General features: G+C 46.0%; 1 protein-coding gene across 1 annotated transcript in view; it reads left to right on the forward strand.

Annotated features, from left to right (window-relative positions):
* The first annotated feature begins 401 nt into the window (after nucleotides 1-401).
* LOC115080416 (proto-oncogene vav-like) overlaps nucleotides 402-24,513 on the forward strand; it is a 54,840-nt gene continuing 30,728 nt past the window's right edge. Inside the window, exons 1-2 of the mRNA XM_029584557.1 lie at nucleotides 402-700; nucleotides 22,654-22,770. Coding sequence (XP_029440417.1) covers nucleotides 497-700; nucleotides 22,654-22,770 — 321 coding nt within the window. The 5' untranslated portion in view covers nucleotides 402-496. The remainder of the gene's footprint in view (nucleotides 701-22,653; nucleotides 22,771-24,513) is intronic.

Consider the following 24,513-nt stretch of genomic DNA (forward strand, 5'->3'; position numbering starts at 1 on the left):
CACACACACACACCCAGAGTTAATCAGTCTGTACAGCTCTGCGTACACTTGGTACTGTTTCAGACATGTTAATTAGTGATAGGACAGAGACACACACACCCAGAGATGATCAATCTGTACAGCTCTGCATACACTTGCTACTGTTTCAGACATGTTAAGTAGTGGTAGCAGAGAGACACACAGACATCTTTTAATTCCCACTGTCTCTAGCACTAGTTCCATTTGTGTTTTATGCTTTGTTGTATGTGAATTTATGTAGAATGAATCTGTGTGTGTTTGGTGTTGTGGGACATATGTGATGTATCTTTATACTATATTGGCTCCTCCTCCTTCCTCCTCCTAGCCCCACCCTACAGCACGGAGACACACGTGGGCTTTGTGGTTTGTGTGACAGTTACAGGAGAGGAAGGAACTCCATTTCTTCTCAGAGACAGAGAGCGAGAGGCTTGGGGAGGGAGCCGTCTGCAGAGCCACTGATCCGGGACTAGGTTTGCAGATGGAGTTGTGGAGACAGTGTGCTCACTGGCTGATCCAGTGCCGTGTCCTGCCTCCCAGTCACCGTGTAACGTGGAGCACAGCACAAGTGTGTGACCTGGCCCAGGCCCTACGAGATGGAGTGTTGCTCTGTCAGCTCCTGAATAACTTGTTACCTCATGCAGTCAACCTGAAGGAGATTAACCTCCGTCCCCAGATGTCCCAGGTGAGTCTCGTCTTGGCCACTGACATGTCAGGGGGGGAGCAAATGTCTGGGCAGAGAGAGAGATACAAGAAAGGCATCACAGCTTGCATAACACCTTTTTATTTAAACAGAGAACAATTTTGGCTGTTATATTTCTTGCATGTATCAATTTTCATCATTCTGTGCTTCCAAAGTGTAATAATGCTGAGACTCAGAGTAAGGATGAAGAAACTAAAGAGACAGTGTCAAGGTTTAACAGAGAAATGGAAAGAGAGAGTGTGCTGGTCTGTGAGGGAGTTGGAGTGTGTGTGAAGGCGTGAGTCTGAGGGAGTTGGAGTGTGTGTGAAGGCGTGAGTCTGAGGGAGTTGGAGTGTGTGTGAAGGCGTGAGTCTGAGGGAGTTGGAGTGTGTGAAGGCGTGAGTCTGTGAGGGGAGCGTGTGTGTGTAGGCGTGAGTCTGTGAGGGGTGTGTGTGTGTGTGAAGGCGTGTGTATGAAAGCATTGAGTAAGTATGTGAAGGAGTATGCTTCTCTGTGAGGGAGTGTATTTGTTTGAAGATGTGACTGTGAGAAGGAGTATGCTTGTCTGAAGACGTGTATGTGAAGGCATGAGTGTGTGAGGGGAGCGTGTGTGTGTGAAGGTGTGAGTGTGTGAGGGGAGCGTGTGTGTGTGAAGGTGTGAGTGTGTGAGGGGAGTGTGTGTGTGAAGGTGTGAGTGTGTGAGGGGAGTGTGTGTGTGTGAAGGTGTGAGGGGAGAGTGTGTGTGTGTGAAGGAGTATGCTTGTCTGAAGAAGTGTATGTGAAGGCATGAGTCGGTGAGGGAATGTTGGTGTGATTCTGTGAAGGTAATTGCCAGGTTCTTGTGGCTTGGTTTGGCCTCTGTTGGAAACAGGATGCTGGGCTTGATGGACCCTTGGTCTGACCCAGCATGGCAATTTCTTATGTTCTTAAGGTGTGCATCTGTGAAGGAGTGTGTGTGAAGAATTGTGTGTATGAAGAGATTGCATGAGGGAGTGAGTATTTGAAGTGTGCCTGTCTGTGAAGACAGTGGGTGTGAGTGTGAGATGGAGTGTACTTGTCTGAAGTGAGAGTGGAAGGTGTGTTGTCTGTGAGGGAGTGTGCTTGTACATGATTGTGTGTATGTATGTGCGTAATGAATATCAAGGCATTTGTGCTTTTTTGTGCATAAGCATATGTTTTATCTTTGTATGTATAGGATATAGGAGTTTGTACGCCTGTGTGTTATGGATGTTTAAATTGGGGACAGAAGTTTTTGCAATAAATACAGCACAGTAAGGAATAGGATTCCAATGGTGGGATGTATGTGTACAGTATATTGTGCAGTCTGACAGGTAGATGCACACTATATTGTACTGTGGATGTGTATGCACACACATTTGCATGCCTTTATGTCAGTGTGACAGGATAGTGGAGAAAGATAATAAAATACTTGTGCATAAAGATGCATGCTATGAGTGTTACAGACAGGGTAATCCCTTTCTACAGGGCTCTGGTGAAATTCCACCTCGATTCCCTCTATAAATAGACACGGAGAAGGTGCAGGAAAGTTACTAAGGGGTTAATATTCAAATCTCTTGCACTGGGACAAGTTCACAGATGCATTTCCCTCATGGGCTTTGCACCAGTACAAAGTACACAATGCATCTACTTTCATGTTAACGTTTTCAGGGTTAGGGTACGCACAGGCTCATCCACCTGCCAGGGTCAGGGTTCGCACAGGCTCATCCACCTGCCAGGGTCAGGGTTCGCACAGGCTCATCCACCTGCCAGGGTCAGGGTTCGCACAGGCTCATCCACCTGCCAGGGTTAGGGTACGCACAGGCTCGTCCATCTGCCAGGGTTAGGGTACGCACAGGCTCGTCCAACTGCCAGGGTTAGGGTACGCACAGGCTCATCCACCTGCCAGGGTTAGGGTACGCACAGGCTCATCCACCTGCCAGGGTTAGGGTACGCACAGGCTCGTCCAACTGCCAGGGTTAGGGTACGCACAGGCTCATCCACCTGCCAGGGTTAGGGTACGCACAGGCTCGTCCACCTGCCAGGGTTCGCACAGGCTCGTCCACCTGCCAGGGTTAGGGTATGCACAGACTCATCCACCTACTTTTTGTATGGAAAATAATTAGTATATTTGAAAATGCAGTCTTCACAATTTAATTCCTCCAACCTAAACACAGCACCAGGAATGCAGGTGGGTAATGTAGCTACGAGTACCACCATGCACACTTTCAGCAATGCTGAGAGGGAGAATTGCAATTTGTGGCTATATCCGAATGCTCAGTGTATGTGATACACAGAGACTGAAAGAGTTAAAGGTGATGTAAACATTGGAATATCAGGCCAGCTTCTGCAAAGTATGAGAAGGAAGTATGAGCCATACAATGAAAAATTCCAGCACCAGGCTTCACCATGGGAAGCTGGAGAGAGAAGGTGCAGGACACCTGGAATAGACTTTCCGTGGAGGTTATAAGGACCTAAAACATTGGCAAAGGCACTTATGTGGCAGGGAGAGAGATGACCAGAGATCGTCAGACCTCTTAAGAGCAGAACCAAAGGAGCAGACTTGGGTTGACTGCTCACATCCCTGCTTCAATTGTAAGTTATAGAGTTAATCTGCATGGGCCTGGTGTGGTGTGGTGCAGGTGAAAGGTCAGGGTTTCTTAAACCGAGAGAAATCTGCATAGACTGAGCCTCCAATACATACAAATGTACCTCTTGCATATTCATTCTGTGGTGGCCCCAGGACAGGGTTGTGAGTCTTGGGATCGGTGGGTCTGTGTGTAATATATGTGACAGAGGGATTACATTACAGATGACAGAGATCATGAAATATACAGGGCCCAGCATCCTCTCGCCAACAGGGGCCAGTTTGGGTCACAAGCACACGGCACATCCCAGTCCTTGTTGCTCATTCCTAGGCGATGGCTTTCCCTTCTAAATGCTGCTGTGCTATGCCTGGACCTCAACCCTCCTGCAACACACGGCAGAGCTTGATTGTGCATTGAGTGAAAAAACACTCAGATTTCTTTTAAATCTGCTGCCCGTAAGTTTCATGGGCTGACCCCTAGTCTTTGCACTATTGTAAAGGGCAAATATTAATAAGCAGCCTTCGTTTCCCTGTCCACTTCTGTCATAGCCCTAGCCTGTTTAGCCTTTCCTCGCAGGGAACATACTTTGCACCTTTTCCTGTTCTGCTATATCTTTTTTGAGATAGGGTGATTGGAGCTGTGCACAGTACTCAAGATGTGGTCGCACCATGGAGAGAGTGAGTATTATGATATTCTCTCTTATTCTCCATTTCTTTACTAATAATTCCTAGAGTTCTATTAGCGTTTCTGACTGCCGCCACACACTGAGCTTAGGATTTCAACGTATATTGTCTTCAAGGACTCAAAGATGCTTTTCCTGGATGGTGACTCCTAATATGAAACTTAATATTGTGTACCCATAGTTTGCATTATTTTTCTCTATGTGCATCACTTTCACATTAAATTTCGCCTGCCCGTTACATTCCCAGTTTCCCAGTCTCGTAAGATTCTCCTGCAATTCCTCACATTCCACTTGTGTTTTAACAACTTTGAATAATTTTGTGCCATCTGCAAATTGTATCATCTCTCATTACTCCTTTATCCAGATTATTTCTGAATGTTAAACAGTACAAAAATCCTAGTACAGATCTCCAGGGCACTACTTTTAATGCTTGATTTTATACACTATACTCATTTGTTAGATTGAAAGAACATCAAAGGCCCATCAAGCTCCATCTTCTCATAGTTGTCTATGATAGAAGGGATTCTTAGTGTATGGCATATACTGTATATGCCAGAGGTGGCTGAGTGGATATATTGTATATACAAGGGGGGAAGGCGTTGAGGTCTCTTTATGGGAAGAGTGGTGGACGGAGGGGTTGACGTCTCTCTTTATGGGAAGAGTGGTGGATGAATGGAAGAGCCTTTCAGTGGAGTGAGGGCCACAAGTGATCCTGGAATAAGCAGAGAATCTATAGCTGTGAAGTGAGGGAAAAACCAGAGATTGACTGAGGTGATGGACATTGCACAAGGAAATATACTGCGTAGCCTAGATGGGCCTAAGGCTCTTTATCTGCTTTCACATTCTGTTTGACATAATTCAAGCTTACTTGGGCCCGATTCAAAGAATGATGGGAAGAGCAGAGGAGTGGGAGAGGTGGGGTGGGCCTGGATGGTGGAGAAGACAAGGAAACCGATTTATTTAAGTAGAATGGTACAAAAGACAAAGGTAGTTTGCACAGAGCAGCAGTGCCACTGTGGAGCTCCCAGGGAGAAGTGGCAGGGTCAGTCAGCACGAAGGGATGGCTGAACTCTTTGGGGGGGGGGGGGGGGCTCTCTGCTATAATTTGGGGGAGATGGTAGGTTGTAGGATGACATAGCTAGAAAATGAACCTAACAAGAAAAAAGGTAAGGCGTGGGCTTCTTTACACAGTGCAACTCATACAGCTGGGAGATCTTAGTACAAAAAAAGGATAATGACTGATTCCAGAGTAGAGTAGGCACGCACTATAATGTTGTTGTAAACTGAGGTTTGGGTGGACCCTTGGACACTGTGGCAGCTGAGCACGCCCACAGGGGGAAGTTCCATAAGGGGCCACAGGTCAGGCTCAGCTTAGGACTCACAAACACAGAGATTGATCTTTTATTAGACTGTGTAAGGAAGCCACCAGAGGTGGCAGTAGTGAGCAACTGGAATAGCCCAGCTGGGCTCATATCCCTCAGGTGCTGGAACAGCGACTCCTCCAGTAGCAGTGCTGAAGTGAAAAGAATTGAGAATAATGAGTACAGTGGAATATGCACAAAGCCCCAGAATGGAGAACCCCAGGATAGGGAGAGCAGGCCCTCGAGGAGCGAGTACCTGATCCCTGAGAGGCTTGAAGGACGTAGGAGATGGCACTAGGGCTGGAACGGAGGCAGGCCCTCGAGGAGCGAGTACCTGATCCCTGAGAGGCTTGAAGGTGATGTACTCACAGTGGTTCCACGTAGGAGATGGCACCAGGGCTGGAACGGAGGCAGGCCCTCGAGGAGCGAGTACCTGATCCCTGAGAGCTGAGAGGCCTAAAGGTAATGTACTCACACAGCGGTTCCACGTAGGAGATGGCACCAGGGCTGGAATGGAGGCAGGCCCTCGAGGAGCGAGTACCTGATCCCTGAGAGCTGAGAGGCTTGAAGGTAATGTACTCACACAGCGGTTCCACGTAGGAGAAGGCACCAGGGCTGGAACGGAGGCAGGATCTCGAGGAGCGAGTACCTGATCCCTGAGAGCTGAGAGGCTTGAAGGTAATGTACTCACACAGCGGTTCCACGTAGGAGATGGCACTAGGGCTAGAACGGAGGCAGGATCTCGAGGAGCGAGTACCTGGTTCCAGGGAACAGCTCCAAAGTGAAGATGGTAGTACTCACTGGTGTTGAAGATAGCAAATCCTTCCAGGCAGAAGAGAAAGTAGGAGCAGGCAGAGAGTCAGGGAACATGGGCCCTCGAGAAGCGAGTACCGGTTTCCTGACAGCGACCTGAAAAGCAAGTGAGGCCCCTGAGGAGCGGGTACCCCGTTACCGTTAGAGAGTCCAATAGAAATTAGAGAGGCAGAGTAGCTGGGTACGGAGAGCGAATCCCATCCGTAAGATTATCCTTGCTAACTCAAAGGCTAGCAAACATTGTACGCCTTAAATATCCGGGCATCATGACGTCATCAGGGGGGACGCCCCGGAGGTTCGCGCCAAGTAGGAAATAAGAAGGGCTGCGTGGCGCACACCCCCTATGGTGCAAGCGGAGCATGGCGGGAGGTGACGCCGGAGAGGACAGCAGGCAGACGCTGCGGCAGCCAGGCATCCATCCATAGCGAGAGGAGGTGCAAAGAAAGAAAGGTAGGCGGAGTGAAGCCGTTGGGAAGGGATGGTTGCAACAATTGTATGTGGAGTAATTTGTACAGAGTATGCACAGTAGAGTGAATATAGAAAAGGAGGTTCTAGATAATAGGTACACATGTCAGAGGTTCTCTGTGTCAGATTTCCTGTGTATGGCAGAGCAGATTCTGTTACAGTATATTCTGCATTACATTTCACACAGGTGGGCCTCTGTACACAGATTATATGTGCAGTGAATATGGAAGAGGTGGTTCTAGGTGTATGACAGGCTATTCTGTGTCAGATTTCCTGTATATGGCAGAGCAGATTCTGTTACAGTATATTCTACATTACACTTCACACAGGTGGGTCTCTCTACACAGAATATATGTGCAGTGAATATGGAAGAGGTGGTTCTAGGTGTATATGACAGAGGCTGTTCTGTGTCAGATTTCCTGTATATGGAAGAGCAGATTCTGTTACAGTATATTCTACATTACATTTCACACAGGTGGGCCTCTGTACACAGATTATATGTGCAGTGAATATGGAAGAGGTGGTTCTAGGTGTATGACAGGCTATTCTGTGTCAGATTTCCTGTATATGGCAGAGCAGATTCTGTTACAGTATATTCTACATTACATTTCACACAGGTGGGTCTCTCTACACAGAATATATGTGCAGTGAATATGGAAGAGGTGGTTCTAGGTGTATGACAGGCTGTTCTGTGTCAGATTTCCTGTATATGGCAGAGCAGATTCTGTTACAGTATATTCTACATTACATTTCACACAGGTGGGTCTCTACACAGAATATATGTGCAGTGAATATGGAAGAGGTGGTTCTAGGTGTATATGACAGAGGCTGTTCTGTGTCAGATTTCCTGTATATGGCATAGCAGATTCGGTTACAGTATATTCTACATTACATTTCACACAGGTGGGTCTCTCTACACAGATTATATGTGCAGTGAATATGGAAGAGGTGGTTCTAGGTGTATATGTCAGAGGTTGTTCTGTCAGATTTCCTGTATATGGCAGAGCAGATTCTGTTACAGTATATTCTGCATTACATTTCACACAGGTGGGTCTCTACACAGATTATATGTGCAGTGAATATGGAAGAGGTGGTTCTAGGTGTGTGACAGAGGCTGTTCTGTGTCAGATTTCCTGTATATGGCAGAGCAGATTCTGTTACAGTATATTCTACATTACACTTCACACAGGTGGGCCTCTGTACACAGATTATATGTGCAGTGAATATGGAAGAGGTGGTTCTAGGTGTATATGTCAGAGGTTGTTCTGTCAGATTTCCTGTATATGGCATAGCAGATTCTGTTACAGTATATTCTACATTACACTTCACACAGGTGGGCCTCTGTACACAGAATATATGTGCAGTGAATATGGAAGAGGTGGTTCTAGGTGTATATGACAGAGGTTGTTCTGTCAGATTTCCTGTCTATGGCAGAGCAGATTCTGTTACAGTATATTCTACATTACACTTCACACAGGTGGGCCTCCACACAGATTATATGTGCAGTGAATATGGAAGAGGTGGTTCTAGGTGTATATTTTATTTATTTAGGGCTTTTTTATATCGACATTCATGATACCAATCATATCGGTTTTCAAGAAACAATGGTGCAAAAACATTAACATCAACATGAACAATAGGCGAAGAGAGAACAAGTGAACAAAAGTTACAATAAAACAGGGGCACATGAACTGGGAGAAGGAAGAGCCAGAGACATGGCTAACTCAGAAATAAATAATATCTAGTCATATTCAGGATTATATTAAAACGTAGTCAGGACTGGATTATTTCAAATATGTAAATATCATATACTCGGGGCTGTAATAATATCAAATGTTCATGACTAAGTAGTGTCAGTTCATAAAACTCGGGACTAATTAATGTATAGTCAGAAGCCAGGTCAGGGATGTGGTACGTCGACTGGAGAACCTTGGCGATTTGTTATAGTTGGGGCGGTTATAGATCAGGGAAGGCTTGTAGAAATAGCCATGTCTTGAGTTTCTTTCTGAATGTCAGTCTGCAAGGTTCTTGTCTAAGATCTGGGGGCATGGAGTTCCAGATGGTTGGAGCCGCTGTCGAGAAGGCTCCATCTTTGGTGGATGAGAGATGGGTGGATTTGGCTGGGGGGGGGGGTGTAGTGAGGCCTTGTATGCTTCTCTGATGGGTCTAGAAGAGAAGTGCAGCGTGAGTGGGTAGTGTAAATCAATGGGTGTTCTGTTGTAAATGGTTTTATGGATGATGGTGAGACACTTGTGAAGAATTTATATATGACAGAGGTTGTTCTCTGTCAGATTTCCTGTATATGGCAGAGCAGATTCTGTTACAGTATATTCTGCATTACATTTCACACAGGTGGGTCTCTCTACACAGAATATATGTGCAGTGAATATGGAAGAGGTGGTTCTAGGTGTATATGACAGAGGCTGTTCTGTGTCAGATTTCCTGTATATGGCAGAGCAGATTCTGTTACAGTATACTCTACATTACACTTCACACAGGTGGGCCTCTGTACACAGATTATATGTGCAGTGAATATGGAAGAGGTGGTTCTAGGTGTATATGTCAGAGGTTGTTCTGTCAGATTTCCTGTATATGGCATAGCAGATTCTGTTACAGTATATTCTATATTACACTTCACACAGGTGGGCCTCTGTACACAGAATATATGTGCAGTGAATATGGAAGAGGAGGTTCTAGGTGTATATGACAGAGGTTGTTCTCTGTGTCAGATTTCCTGTCCATGGCAGAGCAGATTCTGTTACAGTATATTCTGCATTACATTTCACACAGGTGGGTCTCTTCACAGAATATATGTGCAGTGAATATGGAAGAGGTGGTTCTAGGTGTATATGACAGAGGTTGTTCTCTGTGTCAGATTTCCTGTCTATGGCAGAGCAGATTCTGTTACAGTATATTCTGCATTACATTTCACACAGGTGGGTCTCTCTACACAGAATATATGTGCAGTGAATATGGAAGAGGTGGTTCTAGGTGTATATGACAGAGGCTGTTCTGTGTCAGATTTCCTGTATATGGCAGAGCAGATTCTGTTACAGTATATTCTGCATTACATTTCACACAGGTGGGTCTCTCTACACAGAATATATGTGCAGTGAATATGGAAGAGGTGGTTCTAGGTGTATGACAGGCTATTCTGTGTCAGATTTCCTGTATATGGCAGAGCAGATTCTGTTACAGTATACTCTACATTACACTTCACACAGGTGGGTCTCTACACAGATTATATGTGCAGTGAATATGGAAGAGGTGGTTCTAGGTGTATATGACAGAGGCTGTTCTGTGTCAGATTTCCTGTATATGGCAGAGCAGATTCTGTTACAGTATATTCTACATTACACTTCACACAGGTGGGTCTCTACACAGAATATATGTGCAGTGAATATGGAAGAGGTGGTTCTAGGTGTATGACAGGCTATTCTGTGTCAGATTTCCTGTATATGGCAGAGCAGATTCTGTTACAGTATACTCTACATTACACTTCACACAGGTGGGTCTCTACACAGAATATATGTGCAGTGAATATGGAAGAGGTGGTTCTAGGTGTATATGACAGAGGCTGTTCTGTGTCAGATTTCCTGTATATGGCAGAGCAGATTCTGTTACAGTATATTCTACATTACACTTCACACAGGTGGGCCTCTGTACACAGATTATATGTGCAGTGAATATGGAAGAGGTGGTTCTAGGTGTATATTTTATTTATTTAGGGCTTTTTTATATCGACATTCATGATACCAATCATATCGGTTTTCAAGAAACAATGGTGCAAAAACATTAACATCAACATGAACAATAGGCGAAGAGAGAACAAGTGAACAAAAGTTACAATAAAACAGGGGCACATGAACTGGGAGGAGGAAGAGCCAGAGACATGGCTAACTCAGAAATAAATAATATCTAGTCATATTCAGGATTATATTAAAACGTAGTCAGGACTGGATTATTTCAAATATGTAAATATCATATACTCGGGGCTGTAATAATATCATATGTTCCTGACTAAATGGTGTCAGTTCATAAAACTCGGGACTAATTAATGTATAGTCAGAAGGCAGGTCAGGGATGTGGTACGTCGACTGGAGAACCTTGGCGATTTGTTATAGTTGGGGCGGTTATAGATCAGGGAAGGCTTGTAGAAACAGCCAAGTCTTGAGTTTCTTTCTGAATGTCAGTCTGCAAGGTTCTTCTTGTCTAAGCTCTGGGGGCATGGAGTTCCAGATGGTTGGAGCCGCTGTCGAGAAGGCTCCATCTTTGGTGGATGAGAGATGGGTGGATTTGGCTGGGGGGGGGGGGGGGGGGGGGTGTAGCGAGGCCTTGTATGCTTCTGAGTGGGTAGTGTAAATCAATGGGTGTTCTGTTGTAAATGGTTTTATGGATGATGGTGAGACACTTGTGAAGAATTTATATATGACAGAGGTTGTTCTCTGTCAGATTTCCTGTATATGGCAGAGCAGATTCTGTTACAGTATATTCTGCATTACATTTCACACAGGTGGGTCTCTCTACACAGAATATATGTGCAGTGAATATGGAAGAGGTGGTTCTAGGTGTATATGACAGAGGCTGTTCTGTGTCAGATTTCCTGTATATGGCAGAGCAGATTCTGTTACAGTATATTCTGCATTACATTTCACACAGGTGGGTCTCTCTACACAGAATATATGTGCAGTGAATATGGAAGAGGTGGTTCTAGGTGTATATGACAGAGGCTATTCTGTGTCAGATTTCCTGTATATGGCAGAGCAGATTCTGTTACAGTATACTCTACATTACACTTCACACAGGTGGGCCTCTGTACACAGATTATATGTGCAGTGAATATGGAAGAGGTGGTTCTAGGTGTATATGTCAGAGGTTGTTCTCTGTGTCAGATTTCCTGTATATGGCAGAGCAGATTCTGTTACAGTATATTCTGCATTACATTTCACACAGGTGGGTCTCTCTACACAGAATATATGTGCAGTGAATATGGAAGAGGTGGTTCTAGGTGTATATGACAGAGGTTGTTCTCTGTGTCAGATTTCCTGTATATGGCAGAGCAGATTCTGTTACAGTATATTCTGCATTACATTTCACACAGGTGGGTCTCTACACAGATTATATGTGCAGTGAATATGGAAGAGGTGGTTCTAGGTGTGTGACAGAGGCTGTTCTGTGTCAGATTTCCTGTATATGGCAGAGCAGATTCTGTTACAGTATATTCTGCATTACATTTCACACAGGTGGGTCTCTGTACACAGAATATATGTGCAGTGAATATGGAAGAAGTGATTCTAGGTGTGTATGACAAAGGCTGTTCTGTGTCAGATTTCCTGTATATGGCAGAGCAGATTCTGTTACAGTATATTCTGCATTACATTTCACACAGGTGGGTCTCTTCACAGAATATATGTGCAGTGAATATGGAAGAGGAGGTTCTAGGTGTATATGACAGAGGCTGTTCTGTGTCAGATTTCCTGTATATGGCAGAGCAGATTCTGTTACAGTATATTCTGCATTACATTTCACACAGGTGGGTCTCTCTACACAGAATATATGTGCAGTGACTGGAAGAGGTGGTTCTAGGTGTGTATAACAGAGGCTGTTCTGTGTCAGATTTCCTGTATATGGCAGAGCAGATTCTGTTACAGTATATTCTGCATTACATTTCACACAGGTGGGCCTCTGTACACAGAATATATGTGCTGTGTGATCACAGTAGATTGAATATGGAAGAGCTGTTTCTGTGTGTATATGACAGATGTTGTCGTGCCTTAGGTTTTCTATATATGGCAGAAGGGAATCGAAGGTATATGCTATATTATATATGACAGAGTCGGGCCACTGCACACCAGATATGCTGTGGGTTCAAAGTATAGTGAAGGCCGTGGCTGAAGTGCAGGTGTGCAGCGGTTCGCTACCGTGCCGTGGCTGAAGCGCAGGTGTGCGGCGGCTCGCTACCGTGCCGTGGCTGAAGCGCAGGTGTGCGGCGGCTCGCTACCGTGCCTGAAGCGCAGGTGTGCGGCGGCTCACTACCGTGGCTGAAGTGCAGGTGTGCGGTGGCTCACTACTGTGGCTGAAGCGCAGGTGTGCGGCGGCTACCGTGCCGTGGCTGAAGCGCAGGTGTGCGGCGGCTCGCTACCGTGCCGTGGCTGAAGCGCAGGTGTGCGGCGGCTCGCTACCATGCCTGAAGCGCAGGTGTGCGGCGGCTCGCTACCATGCCTGAAGCGCAGGTGTGCGGCGGCTCACTACCGTGGCTGAAGCGCAGGTGTGCGGCGGCTCACTACTGTGGCTGAAGCGCAGGTGTGCGGCGGCTCACTACCGTGCCACGGCTGCAGTCTCATTTACTGTTTCCCTCCTGGCCTGCAGGATGTCCTCCCACCAGCAAGGGGCATTTGAGAGCAGCATTTATCTGCAGCTGCTTCTGCTTTCTCTTTGCAATGAAAGCTGCGTGGGGCTCTGTGGACTTGTGAGACCTGCTGGCCCCATGCACTTCAGACTGCAGAGGGAAGTTGGGACAGGTGGAAGAAGCAGCACTTGGTAAGTCTGCTCCCAGACTTTTGCTGTTCAAGGATTAGGGTAGGGAGGGGAAGGGACAGCTGAACGTGCCACTGGGTGTGGGGGGGGGAGAGAGAAGGGAAGCTGATGCCAGGAGATGGGGGAGAGGGAACATGAGGCTTCAGAGGTGAGGAGGAGAGATAGAGGGCAAGGGAAGACAATGTCAGGGAGTGAGGTTGAGGGAGGTGATGCCAGGGGGTGGAAGGAAAGGGAAGAGAAAGTGTTGACAGGGGGTGGGGAAGATGATGGTGGTGTGGGAGAGGAATGGAAAGAGAGAAGGTGATGATGCCAGGAAGTGAGGGAGAGTTTTTCCAGGGAGTGGAGGGAACAGGAAGAGAAGGTGACTGGGGTGGGGGTGGGGGGTGGAGAGAGAGGTGAAGGGCAAGGGATGGAGATGATGCTAGGGGTGGAGGCAGTGGGAAAGTTGATGATGCCAAGGGGTGAAGGAGATGCCAGGTGGAAGGAAATGGAGGATGAGGATGGTGGGGGGCGGGGTGGAAGGGATAGGGAAAGGTCATGATGATGTGAGTGGGTGGGGGAGAGGGATGGAGGGAGAGGAAAGATGATGCCAGGAGATGGGAGCGAGGGGGAGGGATAGAAGGAAAGAAGTGGTGATTCCAGGAGTGAGGAAGTGGAGAGAAGTGACCATGCCAGGTGGAGGGGAAAGGTGATGGTGGTGGGAGAGAGGGGTAGAGGGGAAAACATGATAGCGGGGAGGGAGAGAGATGGTGATGCTTCCAGCAAGTGAGAGTGAGGTAGAGGGAAAAGGAAGGTGGTAATGATGGAGGGAGGGAGAGAGGGAAGATGATGCCGGGATGTGGGGGGAGAGAGGTAGAAGGAAAGGGAAGATGATGGTAGTGATGATGATGATAGGGGTGAGAAGGTGGAGAGAGAAGGGGATGATAATGCCAGGAGTTGGAGGGAGAGGGTAGGTGGTGGTGATAATGCATTGGGTGATGGAGAGAAGGGAAGAAGTGAGTGTAGAATATAATGAATATGGAAGAGGTGGTTCTCTATGTATATGACAGGAGTTGTCCTGTGTGTAATTCTTTCTGTATATGGTAGTGGGGATTCTGTTAAGGTATATTGTATATTATATATGACAGAGGTGGGGCTCTGTACACTGGATATATGTGCTGCTGTGTGCAGGGAATATGGAGCAGGTGGTTCTCTGTGTATATGATAGGAGTTGTCCTGTGTGTAATTCTTTCTGTATATGGTAGTGGGGATTCTGTTAAGGTATATTGTATATTATATTTGACAGAGGTGGGGCTCTGTACACTGGATATATGTGCTGCTGTGTGCAGAGAACAGTGAATATGGAAGAGGTGGTTCTCTGTGTATATGACAGGAGGTGTCCTGTGTGTTATTCTTTCTGTATATGGTAGTGGGGATTCTGTTAAGGTATATTGTATATTATATTTGGCAGAGGTGGGTCTCTGTACACTGGATATATTGTGCTGCTGTGTGCAGAGAATATGGAGCAGGTGGTTCTCTGTGTATATGACAGGAGTTGTCCTGTGTGTAATTCTTTCTGTATATGGTAGAGGGGATTCTGTTAAGGTATATTGTATATTATATTTGACAGAGGTGGGGCTCTGGATATATATACTGTGCATGTAGTAAGACAGGAAGTAAGGGACAAGCATATGCTTGGGATGTTGGGGGAGGGAGAGGGTTAATGTTGCTGAGTGCACATGATTTATATAGCAGTAAGACCTTCTCTGTAGGCTCAGAGAGAGAAGATAACATTATCCTTCCTCACCTTAGCAAAAACTGAGTTTAAAACCTCTGGGGTCTATCAGTTTGAATTTTATATTCTGGAGCTGCCTAGTGACAATGTCTTGCCCTGTGGGACTGCCACGCTGGGCCTGGGTCTCCAGTGCCATTGCATGTTTAGCTCAGAAAGCACTGCAGTAACTACACAGAGTAATGGAAAGAGGCAGTGTAGGGAGCTTTTGTGTCTTGCTCAGCTCTCTGGGGTAAGTGACAGAGGAAGTGAGTAGCACAGAACTTCCTCACACTCGGGATCCTGTGTCATAGTCTGGGGCTTTCCCAGAGCTGTGACATGCAAGACCTTCAGATGATCTCTGTCTATGTCCATCCAGGGGAGATGGATACAGGCAGCTTTTGTGGACAATTAATACTGGAAGGCAAGAAAAGCTGCAACTCTCAAAGCACGAGGGCTTTTTCCAGAGACACTGCCTGTGCTGAATGCTGCTAGGATCTGAAGCATGCAGTTTCAATTTCTCTTGCCACCCAAGTTATTTAACCTATTTTTATTTATGCACCAAATACAAAATGCAAAGGAAGAGAATATATGTTGAAATTGTGTGCAATATATATTTGAATAGCATCTAAAAACAAACACCCAGGTAAAGTTATATTACTGATATTGAAGTATTTAATTAGGAGTTCCCACCTAGGAAAGATCTAAATGGCTTAGTGGATAATACATTGAAATCGTCGGCTCAGTGTGCTGTGGCAGTCAAGAAAGCAAACAATGTTAGGAATTATTAGGAAGGGAATGGTGAATAAAATGGAAAATGTCATAATGCCTCTGTATCGCTCCATGGTGAGACCCCACCTTGGATATTGTGTACAATTCTGGTCGCCGCATCTCAAAAAAGATATAATTGTGATGGAGAAGGTACAGAGAAGGGCAACCAAAATGATTAGGGGAATGGAACAGCTCCCCTATGAGGAAAGACTAAAGAGGTTAGGACTTTTCAGCTTGGAGAAGAGACAGCTGAGGGGGGGATATGATAGAGGGTCTTCAACGAGTAGGACTAGGGGGCACTCCATGAAGTTAGCATGTAGCACATTTAAAACTAATCTGAGTTCTTTTTCACTCAATGCACAATTAAGCTCTGGAATTTGTTGCCAGGGGATGTGGTTAGTGCAGTTAGTGTAGCTGGGTTTAAAAAGGTTTGGATAAGTTCTTGGAGGAGAAGTCTTACCTGTTATTAAGTTGACTTAGAAAATAGCCACTGCTATTACTAGCAACGGTAACATGGAATAGACTTAGTTTTTGGGTACTTGCCAGGTTATGGCCTGGATTGGCCACTGTTGGAAACAGGATGCTGGGCTCGATGGACCCTTGGTCTGACCCAGTATGACATGTTCTTAATTATTTGTTTGTAATAAATTGTGCATAGGCAGGGCAATATTTCAATATTATTTAACCAGGTAATGGTTACCTGAAACTTCTCTCACTTTCCTTGGGGTAAAGATAAAGCCTGGGATAAGCACAGAGGATCCTTAGCTGTGAGGGAGAGTGAGGGGTAAAGCCTGGGATAAGCACAGAGGATCCTTAGCTGTGGGGGAGTGAGGGGTAAAGCCTGGGATAAGCACAGAGGATCCTTAGCTGTGAGGGAGTGAGGGGTTAGATAAAGAGTATCCCTGAGGATTGTAGGTGATGGTTTCTGTGAGAGGTCTGCTAGAGCTGTTTAGTTGGTTTGGATAGGTTGTGAGAGTCTTTTTCTGTTGTCACAGGACCCATCTTCTGCTGCTAGCCAGCTGAGCTTAGGTAGCCAGATAAATATATCCAGCTAACTTAGCCTGCATATTCAGTGATGTGGCCATACCACTGAACATCCCCAGGTATCTTAAAGTCAGAGAAGTTTATCTTGCTCTCCAGCACTGTTAAACGATCTCGTCTCATGCACGGAGTTATTCTGGGCTCTATGGTTTACCAGAAGTCATGAGGCTGTTGGAGAGATGGCAGGGTTGATGTGATAAAGTGTGCTAAGCTTAGGACACACTACTTCTGGTTTACTGCATATTTTGGTCTTTAACATACTTCTCGTGTGCTAAGCTTAGAACACACTTTACTTCTGGTTTACTGCATATTTTGGTCTTAAACTTACTTCTTGATATAATATGGGGTTTAGTGCACAGAAAGCATGTATTCAAAGGAGAAGTAAAAAAGTGAGTTTAGTTTGTTCATTTTCATAATTGCTAAAGGACTGATTTCTTTTATTTATAATTTTTAGCGATATACCTTTTAATGTTACATTTTGTATTTTTAAGGTGTTTTGTTCTATAGTTTTATATTTTAAGATGTGCTTGGATCCATAGTTTCTATATTTTAGCTTATGTTGAGACAGATTTTAGATGAATCGTTTTAAGTTATCTTCCCTTTTATACGCAAATGTAGTAACCAACATTTGATTTATGTTGTAATCCAACGTGATATGTATCAACATGAATGCCGGTATACAAAAATCATTTAAACTGATTTATCATCGCAAAACAAAAACAGAATAAAACTAAAATCAAAACAAAATACATTCTTAAAATATTATATATATATATATATATATATATATATATATATATATATATATATATATATAAGAGACCAGAGAGGAAAGCTATTAAGGAAATCTCATTTTTAAAAGCTAGGCTTTAAACAGTGTTCTAGTTTCATACACTTTCCATGCAAATGCATGGTAATGAGCAGCATATGAAATGATTTCCAGTGCAGCATAGTGCACTAAAATTTCTTCACTTTTGAATCTTATTTTTCTGTTGATTTCTTTACATCGATACCTGAGATGAAGTTTTAACTTCCATTTACTTCTAGAAGAAGTTACAAAAAAATTAATCAGCCACCCACAGACCTGGGATACCAATTTGAGGAGCCATAAGAATGGGACCCCCACACCCAGGAGACCTGAATCTGGGGCCCCTGCACCATTAAGCCCCCCCCTCCCACTATGACACCCTCCAATGCCTCAGTCCATCCAGCTACAGATCCTCATCAGCTAACGTATGCCACCGAATTCCTTTAACTTATAATTCATCTCTAATGCTTTCCAGCCACCTCGCTAGTGCCTCTAAATCCACTAACTAACCTCACTGGCCCCCAAATCCACTTATGCAGCCCCTATAACCTCCCCCCAGTGTCTTGCCTAAACCCACTAAGACATCCCCATCATTCTAGCACTCAAGCCTCCAAGTCCCTGCAAACTCTCACTCATGATTCTTCTACCGCCATTTAAATAAATGTTTTGTATAGCAGAGGCTAGAGTAAAGACAGCTGCTGCTGAGTTAATTATTCGTTTTCCTCAGCAGCATTTGTGGCTAGTCTGGACTGACTGAATAAACGTAGCTCCTGCTGAGTTCATTGCTAAAAGATTTGGGGAAAATGTGGATCCCTGGGCAGCCTCAGAGATATGTGCCTGCACCCCCCCCTGGCCGGGGTGGGAGTAACCGTATGCACCGGGTGCAGTGATGCTGGCTCCTCTAGGGTTACTGGGATAACTGAATACTAAACACCCGTAGAAACGATCACATCACGCCCATCCTTAGAGACCTCCACTGGCTCCCGATCTCCTAAAGAATTCTCTACAAAACCCTTTCCCTTATACACAAGAATTTACACAACCAGATCACTTGGCTAAACGACTCAATCCACCTCAACACCTCCAACAGACCAATCAGCTCTGCCTATAAAGGACCCCTTCACATTCCCTCTCTTAAAACCACTCAACGATCCTCCACTAGGGACAGGGCACTCAATAGCAGGTCCCATCAACTGGAACTCAACTCAATGCCGCCTGACCCACGCATTGAACCCTGCACACAGAAATTAAAAACGTGACTCTTCAAGCTAGCCTATGCCTAATTCCCACCATCACCACTTGTCGCCTGTCGCTCTCCTCCTCCTCCCACCCCTCAACCCCAATTTTATGCATTTACTGCCCCAACTGCCCCCAAACCATTAGCTAACTTGTCTGCTCGAGATGACAATCCCCTCCACGCCTATTCATCACCTTCTACAAAGTTATATCTTCCCTTAAATTGACAACTGTGTGTGTATATATATTTATTTCAGCAGTTATGTAGTCTCTTCTTAATGTTATGTACCTTGTCTTACCAGGCTATGCAATCAAATCATTGCGTGTAATTTCTCTCTCATTATTAAATATTCTATGTAAAGAGATACAACCTGCAAACGGTTGTGGGTATATAAAAACCTTTAAATAATTAGATAACTGGGCCCCGATGCATGAGGACAATATTTCAAAGTTGGCCCCCCTCCTCCTCCAGAGTTTAAATTCTGCCTCCACCCAGCCTTCTACTCTGCCTTTTTGTAGTTTTATCTGTGCTACTGTTGTGGCTGCTGGTCACAAAGGTCCAGATGATGTCAGGTGCTGTGAGGTTCGGGCTCAGACCTGAGAATGGGGGCTTTGGCAGGGGTAGATTTAATTTGCTGGGTTGTGGTGGATAAGCTACCAGAGTGGTTTAGGGGGGATGTTTGGGTACTGAATTGTAATAAAGCTGTGACCTTTGATCTCCAAACATATATTGCATATCAATGATTTATGTGAATGGAGGCTGTTTCAGGGTGACTTCATATTATCAATATCTGAAAAGTGGCAGTGTTTAAACCTGAGACTCAATAGAACCTGGCTTCTCGGGTCTTTGAAATCAGCAGCCAGTGGTGGGGGCAGTAGATGTGGGGATACAGTGTGGAGAGAATCAGTGTAGTATGGTGTTCAGTGGGGGGGGGGGGGGGGGGGGGGGGGGGGGGGGGGGGGGGGGGGTCGGTCAGAGTACATTAGTGCAGGGATTCTCAGAACACAGTGAACATGCATGAGAGAGATTTGCATACAGTGGAGGCAGTGCATGCACACTCTCATGCATATTCATTGTGGGGGCAGTAGATGTGGGGATACAGTGTGGAGAGAATCAGTGTAGTGTGGTGTTCAGTGGGGGGGTCAGAGTACATTAGTGCAGGGATTCTCAGAACACAGTGAACATGCATGAGAGAGAATTGCATACAGTGGAGGCAGTGCATGCACATTCTCATGCATATTCATTGTGGGGGCAGTAGATGTGGGGATACAGTGTGGAGAGAATCAGTGTAGTGTGGTGTTCAGTGGGGGGGGGTCAGAGTACATTAGTGCAGGGATTCTCAGAACACAGTGAACATGCATGAGAGAGATTTGCATACAGTGGAGGCAGTACATGCACACTCATGCATATTCATTGTGGGGGCAGTAGATATGGGGATACAGTGTGGAGAGAATCAGTGTAGTGTGGTGTTCAGTGGTGGGGGTCAGTTCATTAGTGCAGGGATTCTCAGAACACAGTGAACATGCATGAGAGATTTGCATACAGGGGAGGCAGTACATGCACATTCTCATGCATATTCATTGTGGGGGCAGTAGATGTGGGGATACAGTGTGGAGAGAATCAGTGTAGTGTGGTGTTCAGTGGGGGGGGGTCAGAGTACATTAGTGCAGGGATTCTCAGAACACAGTGAACATGCATGAGAGAGATTTGCATACAGTGGAGGCAGTGCATGCACATTCTCATGCATATTCATTGTGGGGGCAGTAGATGTGGGGATACAGTGTGGAGAGAATCAGTGTAGTGTGGTGTTCAGTGGGGGGGTCAGAGTACATTAGTGCAGGGATTCTCAGAACACAGTGAACATGCATGAGAGAGATTTGCATACAATGGAGGCAGTGCATGCACATTCTCATGCATATTTATTGTGGGGGCAGTAGATGTGGGGATACAGTGTGCAGAGAATCAGTGTAGTGTGGTGTTCAGTGGGGGCGGTCAGAGTACATTAGTGCAGGGATTCTCAGAACACAGTGAACATGCATGAGAGATTTGCATACAATGGAGGCAGTGCATGCACATTCTCATGCATATTCATTGTGGGGGCAGTAGATGTGGGGATACAGTGTGGAGAGAATCAGTGTAGTGTGGTGTTCAGTGGGGGGGGTCAGAGTACATTAGTGCAGGGATTCTCAGAACAGTGAACATGCATGAGAGAGATTTGCATACAATGGAGGCAGTGCATGCACATTCTCATGCATATTCATTGTGGGGGCAGTAGATGTGGGGATAGAGTGTGGAGAGAATCAGTGTAGTGTGGTGTTCAGTGAGGGGGGGTCAGAGTACATTAGTGCAGGGATTCTCAGAACACAGTGAACATGCATGAGAGAGATTTGCATACAGTGGAGGCAGTGCATGCACATTCTCATGCATATTCATTGTGGGGGCAGTAGATGTGGGGATACAGTGTGGAGAGAATCAGTGTAGTGTGGTGTTCAGTGAGGGGGTGTCAGAGTACATTAGTGCAGGGATTCTCAGAACACAGTGAACATGCATGAGAGAGATTTGCATACAGTGGAGGCAGTGCATGCACATTCTCATGCATATTCATTGTGGGGGCAGTAGATGTGGGGATACAGTGTGGAGAGAATCAGTGTAGTGTGGTGTTCAGTGGGGGGGGTCAGAGTACATTAGTGCAGGGATTCTCAGAACACAGTGAACATGCATGAGAGATTTGCATATAGTGGAGGCAGTGCATGCACATTCTCATGCATATTCATTGTGGGGGCAGTAGATGTGGGGATACAGTGTGGAGAGAATCAGTGTAGTGTGGTGTTCAGTGGGGGGGTCAGTACATTAGTGCAGGGATTCTCAGAACACAGTGAACATGCATGAGAGAGATTTGCATACAGTGGAGGCAGTGCATGCACATTCTCATGCATATTCATTGTGGTTAGGTGGATTCCAAGATCTGGGTTGAGAACCCCTGCATTAGTGGATCTCTTGGGCTTAGAGATCCTGTTTCTCAGGCTGTGTCTGGTCTGGGGGTCCCAGCTCTGTTCCCTCTCTAGCCTGGGGTGGGGGGCCATAGTCCTGGAAGCTTTTGGGTCCTGGGTCTGGAATCCCAGAAGAAATGTGTTAGTTGGTGTTTCGAGCTGTGCTGAAGCCTTACCTTTGCTGCTATTGTGCCTATGAATAAAACCTCTCATTGTTATATTACCTTGCTGATTTTACTATTTGTTTGTTGTCAGTTCTCTTTACTATCAATTTAGGATCTGATAATCAAAAGTACTTTATGCATGTAAATCATGCTGGTAAAAGTACACACAAAACTCACTTTACTCACAGCAGAAAGGGGCATTTTGGGGACGGGGTGGAGTCAGGATGGGGAAAGTGTTTACTTAAATCACCATGTGCTCAGGAGCAGGTCTAACTATCGGGCGATACAGTAAAGTCCGCGGGAGAGCAGACGAACGCACTGTACTGTACCGGCCTGGATGTGAATATGTTGTCTGTGAATTTTCATCTGCTTTGCAAATGCAGCCTAAAGTCTGTGTACATTGCGTATGTAAACTGTTTTAGCTCACTTGTGTACTGTGCACCTCAGTTTATTACCAGGGCCTGTATAAGGAGTATTCGGCATCCTAGGCGAAAGAGACCAGAATATTTTATTGGCGGCGCTGTTTCCATGTTGTTCTCAGGGGCGGTTGCTGGTGCCTTGACGGTGCCAGCATGGCGCACCTTGCTTTGGTGATACGGGCTCAGGCACAGCACCCTCTCTGGGCCTTTCCTGCCAGCCCTCCCCAAATCTTGACCCTTGAGACAACCACCTGATTCGTCTAAAGGGAGCACAGGTCTGCATGCTAAAGCTATGGCCATAACTAAATATTCCCCGTTTCCTCTTATTTTCAGTTCCTGTGCTTAAAGAACATCAGGACTTTCCTTTCTACCTGTTGTGAAAAGTTTGGCCTGCGCAAGAATGAGCTGTTCGAACCCTTTGATCTCTTTGAAGTGCGAGATTTTGGAAAGGTAAGAAATTCCCTTAATATTTAATTTTTATTTATTTATTTATTTTATTTATTATTTATTTAAAATTTTTCTATACCGAACTTCATGACAAGCTTCATATCAGGCCGGTTTACATCAAACTTAGGGGTTAACTTAACAGAACCATATAACAAGAAGGCCGAGGCGCAGATACAAATAACAAGGAGAATAAAACATGGGGGCTAGAGTAGCCAGGAAACAAAGGACAGAAAAAAACTGGAGAATGAACAAGAGTGAATATACAATGGCTGGGTCGGACATTTAGTCTATTGAGCTATATGACTAAAACTGTTGCACTGTTAGGTTTCAGGGAAGGCTTGGATGAAAAGCCATGTCTTGAGTTTTTTTCGGAAAGTAGATTTAAAAGAGGATTGCATTCAGGTACTGTAGGTGTACGTTACATACAGAAATGTGCAATGGAGATCTTCTGCTCTGAACCTCGTTGCACGAGAGAAAGCTTCCCTTACTTAACATCCGATAACCCAGCTTTATTCTGATAGGGCCAACAACAAATAAGGAGTTTCCAACATTGCTTGACTGAGTCCTTCCTCAAACCTTTCTCGCTGTGACTCCATCAGCACAACTGCTGCACTAGCAACACTTTCTGGGGAGGTGTGGGTTGGGGGGACGATGGGGGTCGGGGTTGTTGGAAGCTCTGAGCGGTTTCTCGGGGACCCTGGGGGTGGGGGATGCTGGGGTCAGGGGTTGTTGTGGTTTCTGGGGGAGGCTGGGGGTCGGGGGGTTATTGCGGTTTCTGGGGGAGGATGGGGTTAATGAAATAATGGTTTGTGCTTTTGCTTCCCTGATCTTGTGTTCCACTTTCCCTGTACGTAAAACTGTCTATCATGAAATGTCTGCTTTTACCTATGCTGAATGGGAAATTTTTGAAAATCATTCTTTACCCACATAGAAAGCATTTTCTCTCCCCGCATGTTTGCAGGTCCATGCGTACCATGTGTGTCTGCAGGCCTGGGAGACAGTGTTCACAGGGAAACTTTCTACAGAGGAAAAAAATTGTTCTGACAGCATTTTGTGACTGCTCAACAAAGTTAAATCCCCATGAATGAATTTCCTGGCATTTATTCTGCTGATGGGTTCATACGGGTTACTCCAGCTGCTTCAGTTAAAAACCTGCACAATCTATGGGTTGCAAAATACATGAATTCTTCTGCAGCCACCAATTTTGTAGTCTGCTTACAGAAGGAAATTATCTGCACAATGTCTACATGTACCAGAAAGTCTCCATAGTCTGCACCTCCCGTCTCTGCGCACAGAGGAGCCGGGCCCGCGCAGCCTGCACCTCCAGTCTCTGCGGACAGAGGAGCCGGGCCCGCACTCTCTCTGTGCCTCCCGTCTCTGCGGACAGAGGAGCCGGGCCCGCACTCTCCCTCTGTGCCTCCCGTCTCTGCGGACAGAGGAGCCGGGCCCGCACTCTCTCTCTGTGCCTCCCGTCTCTGCGGACAGAGGAGCCGGGCCCGCACTCTCTCTCTGTGCCTCCCGTCTCTGCGGACAGAGGAGCCGGGCCCGCACTCTCTCTCTGTGCCTCCCGTCTCTGCGGACAGAGGAGCCGGGCCCGCACAGCCTGCTGCACCTCCCGTCTCTGCGGACAGAGGAGCCAGGCCCGCGCAGCCTGCTGCACCTCCCCTCTCTGCGGACAGAGGAGCCGGGCCCGCACTCTCTCTCTGTGCCTCCCGTCTCTGCGGACAGAGGAGCCGGGCCCGCGCA

The sequence above is a fragment of the Rhinatrema bivittatum genome, chromosome 19 (genome assembly GCF_901001135.1).
Source record: "Rhinatrema bivittatum chromosome 19, aRhiBiv1.1, whole genome shotgun sequence".
Lineage (NCBI taxonomy): Eukaryota > Metazoa > Chordata > Amphibia > Gymnophiona > Rhinatrematidae > Rhinatrema > Rhinatrema bivittatum.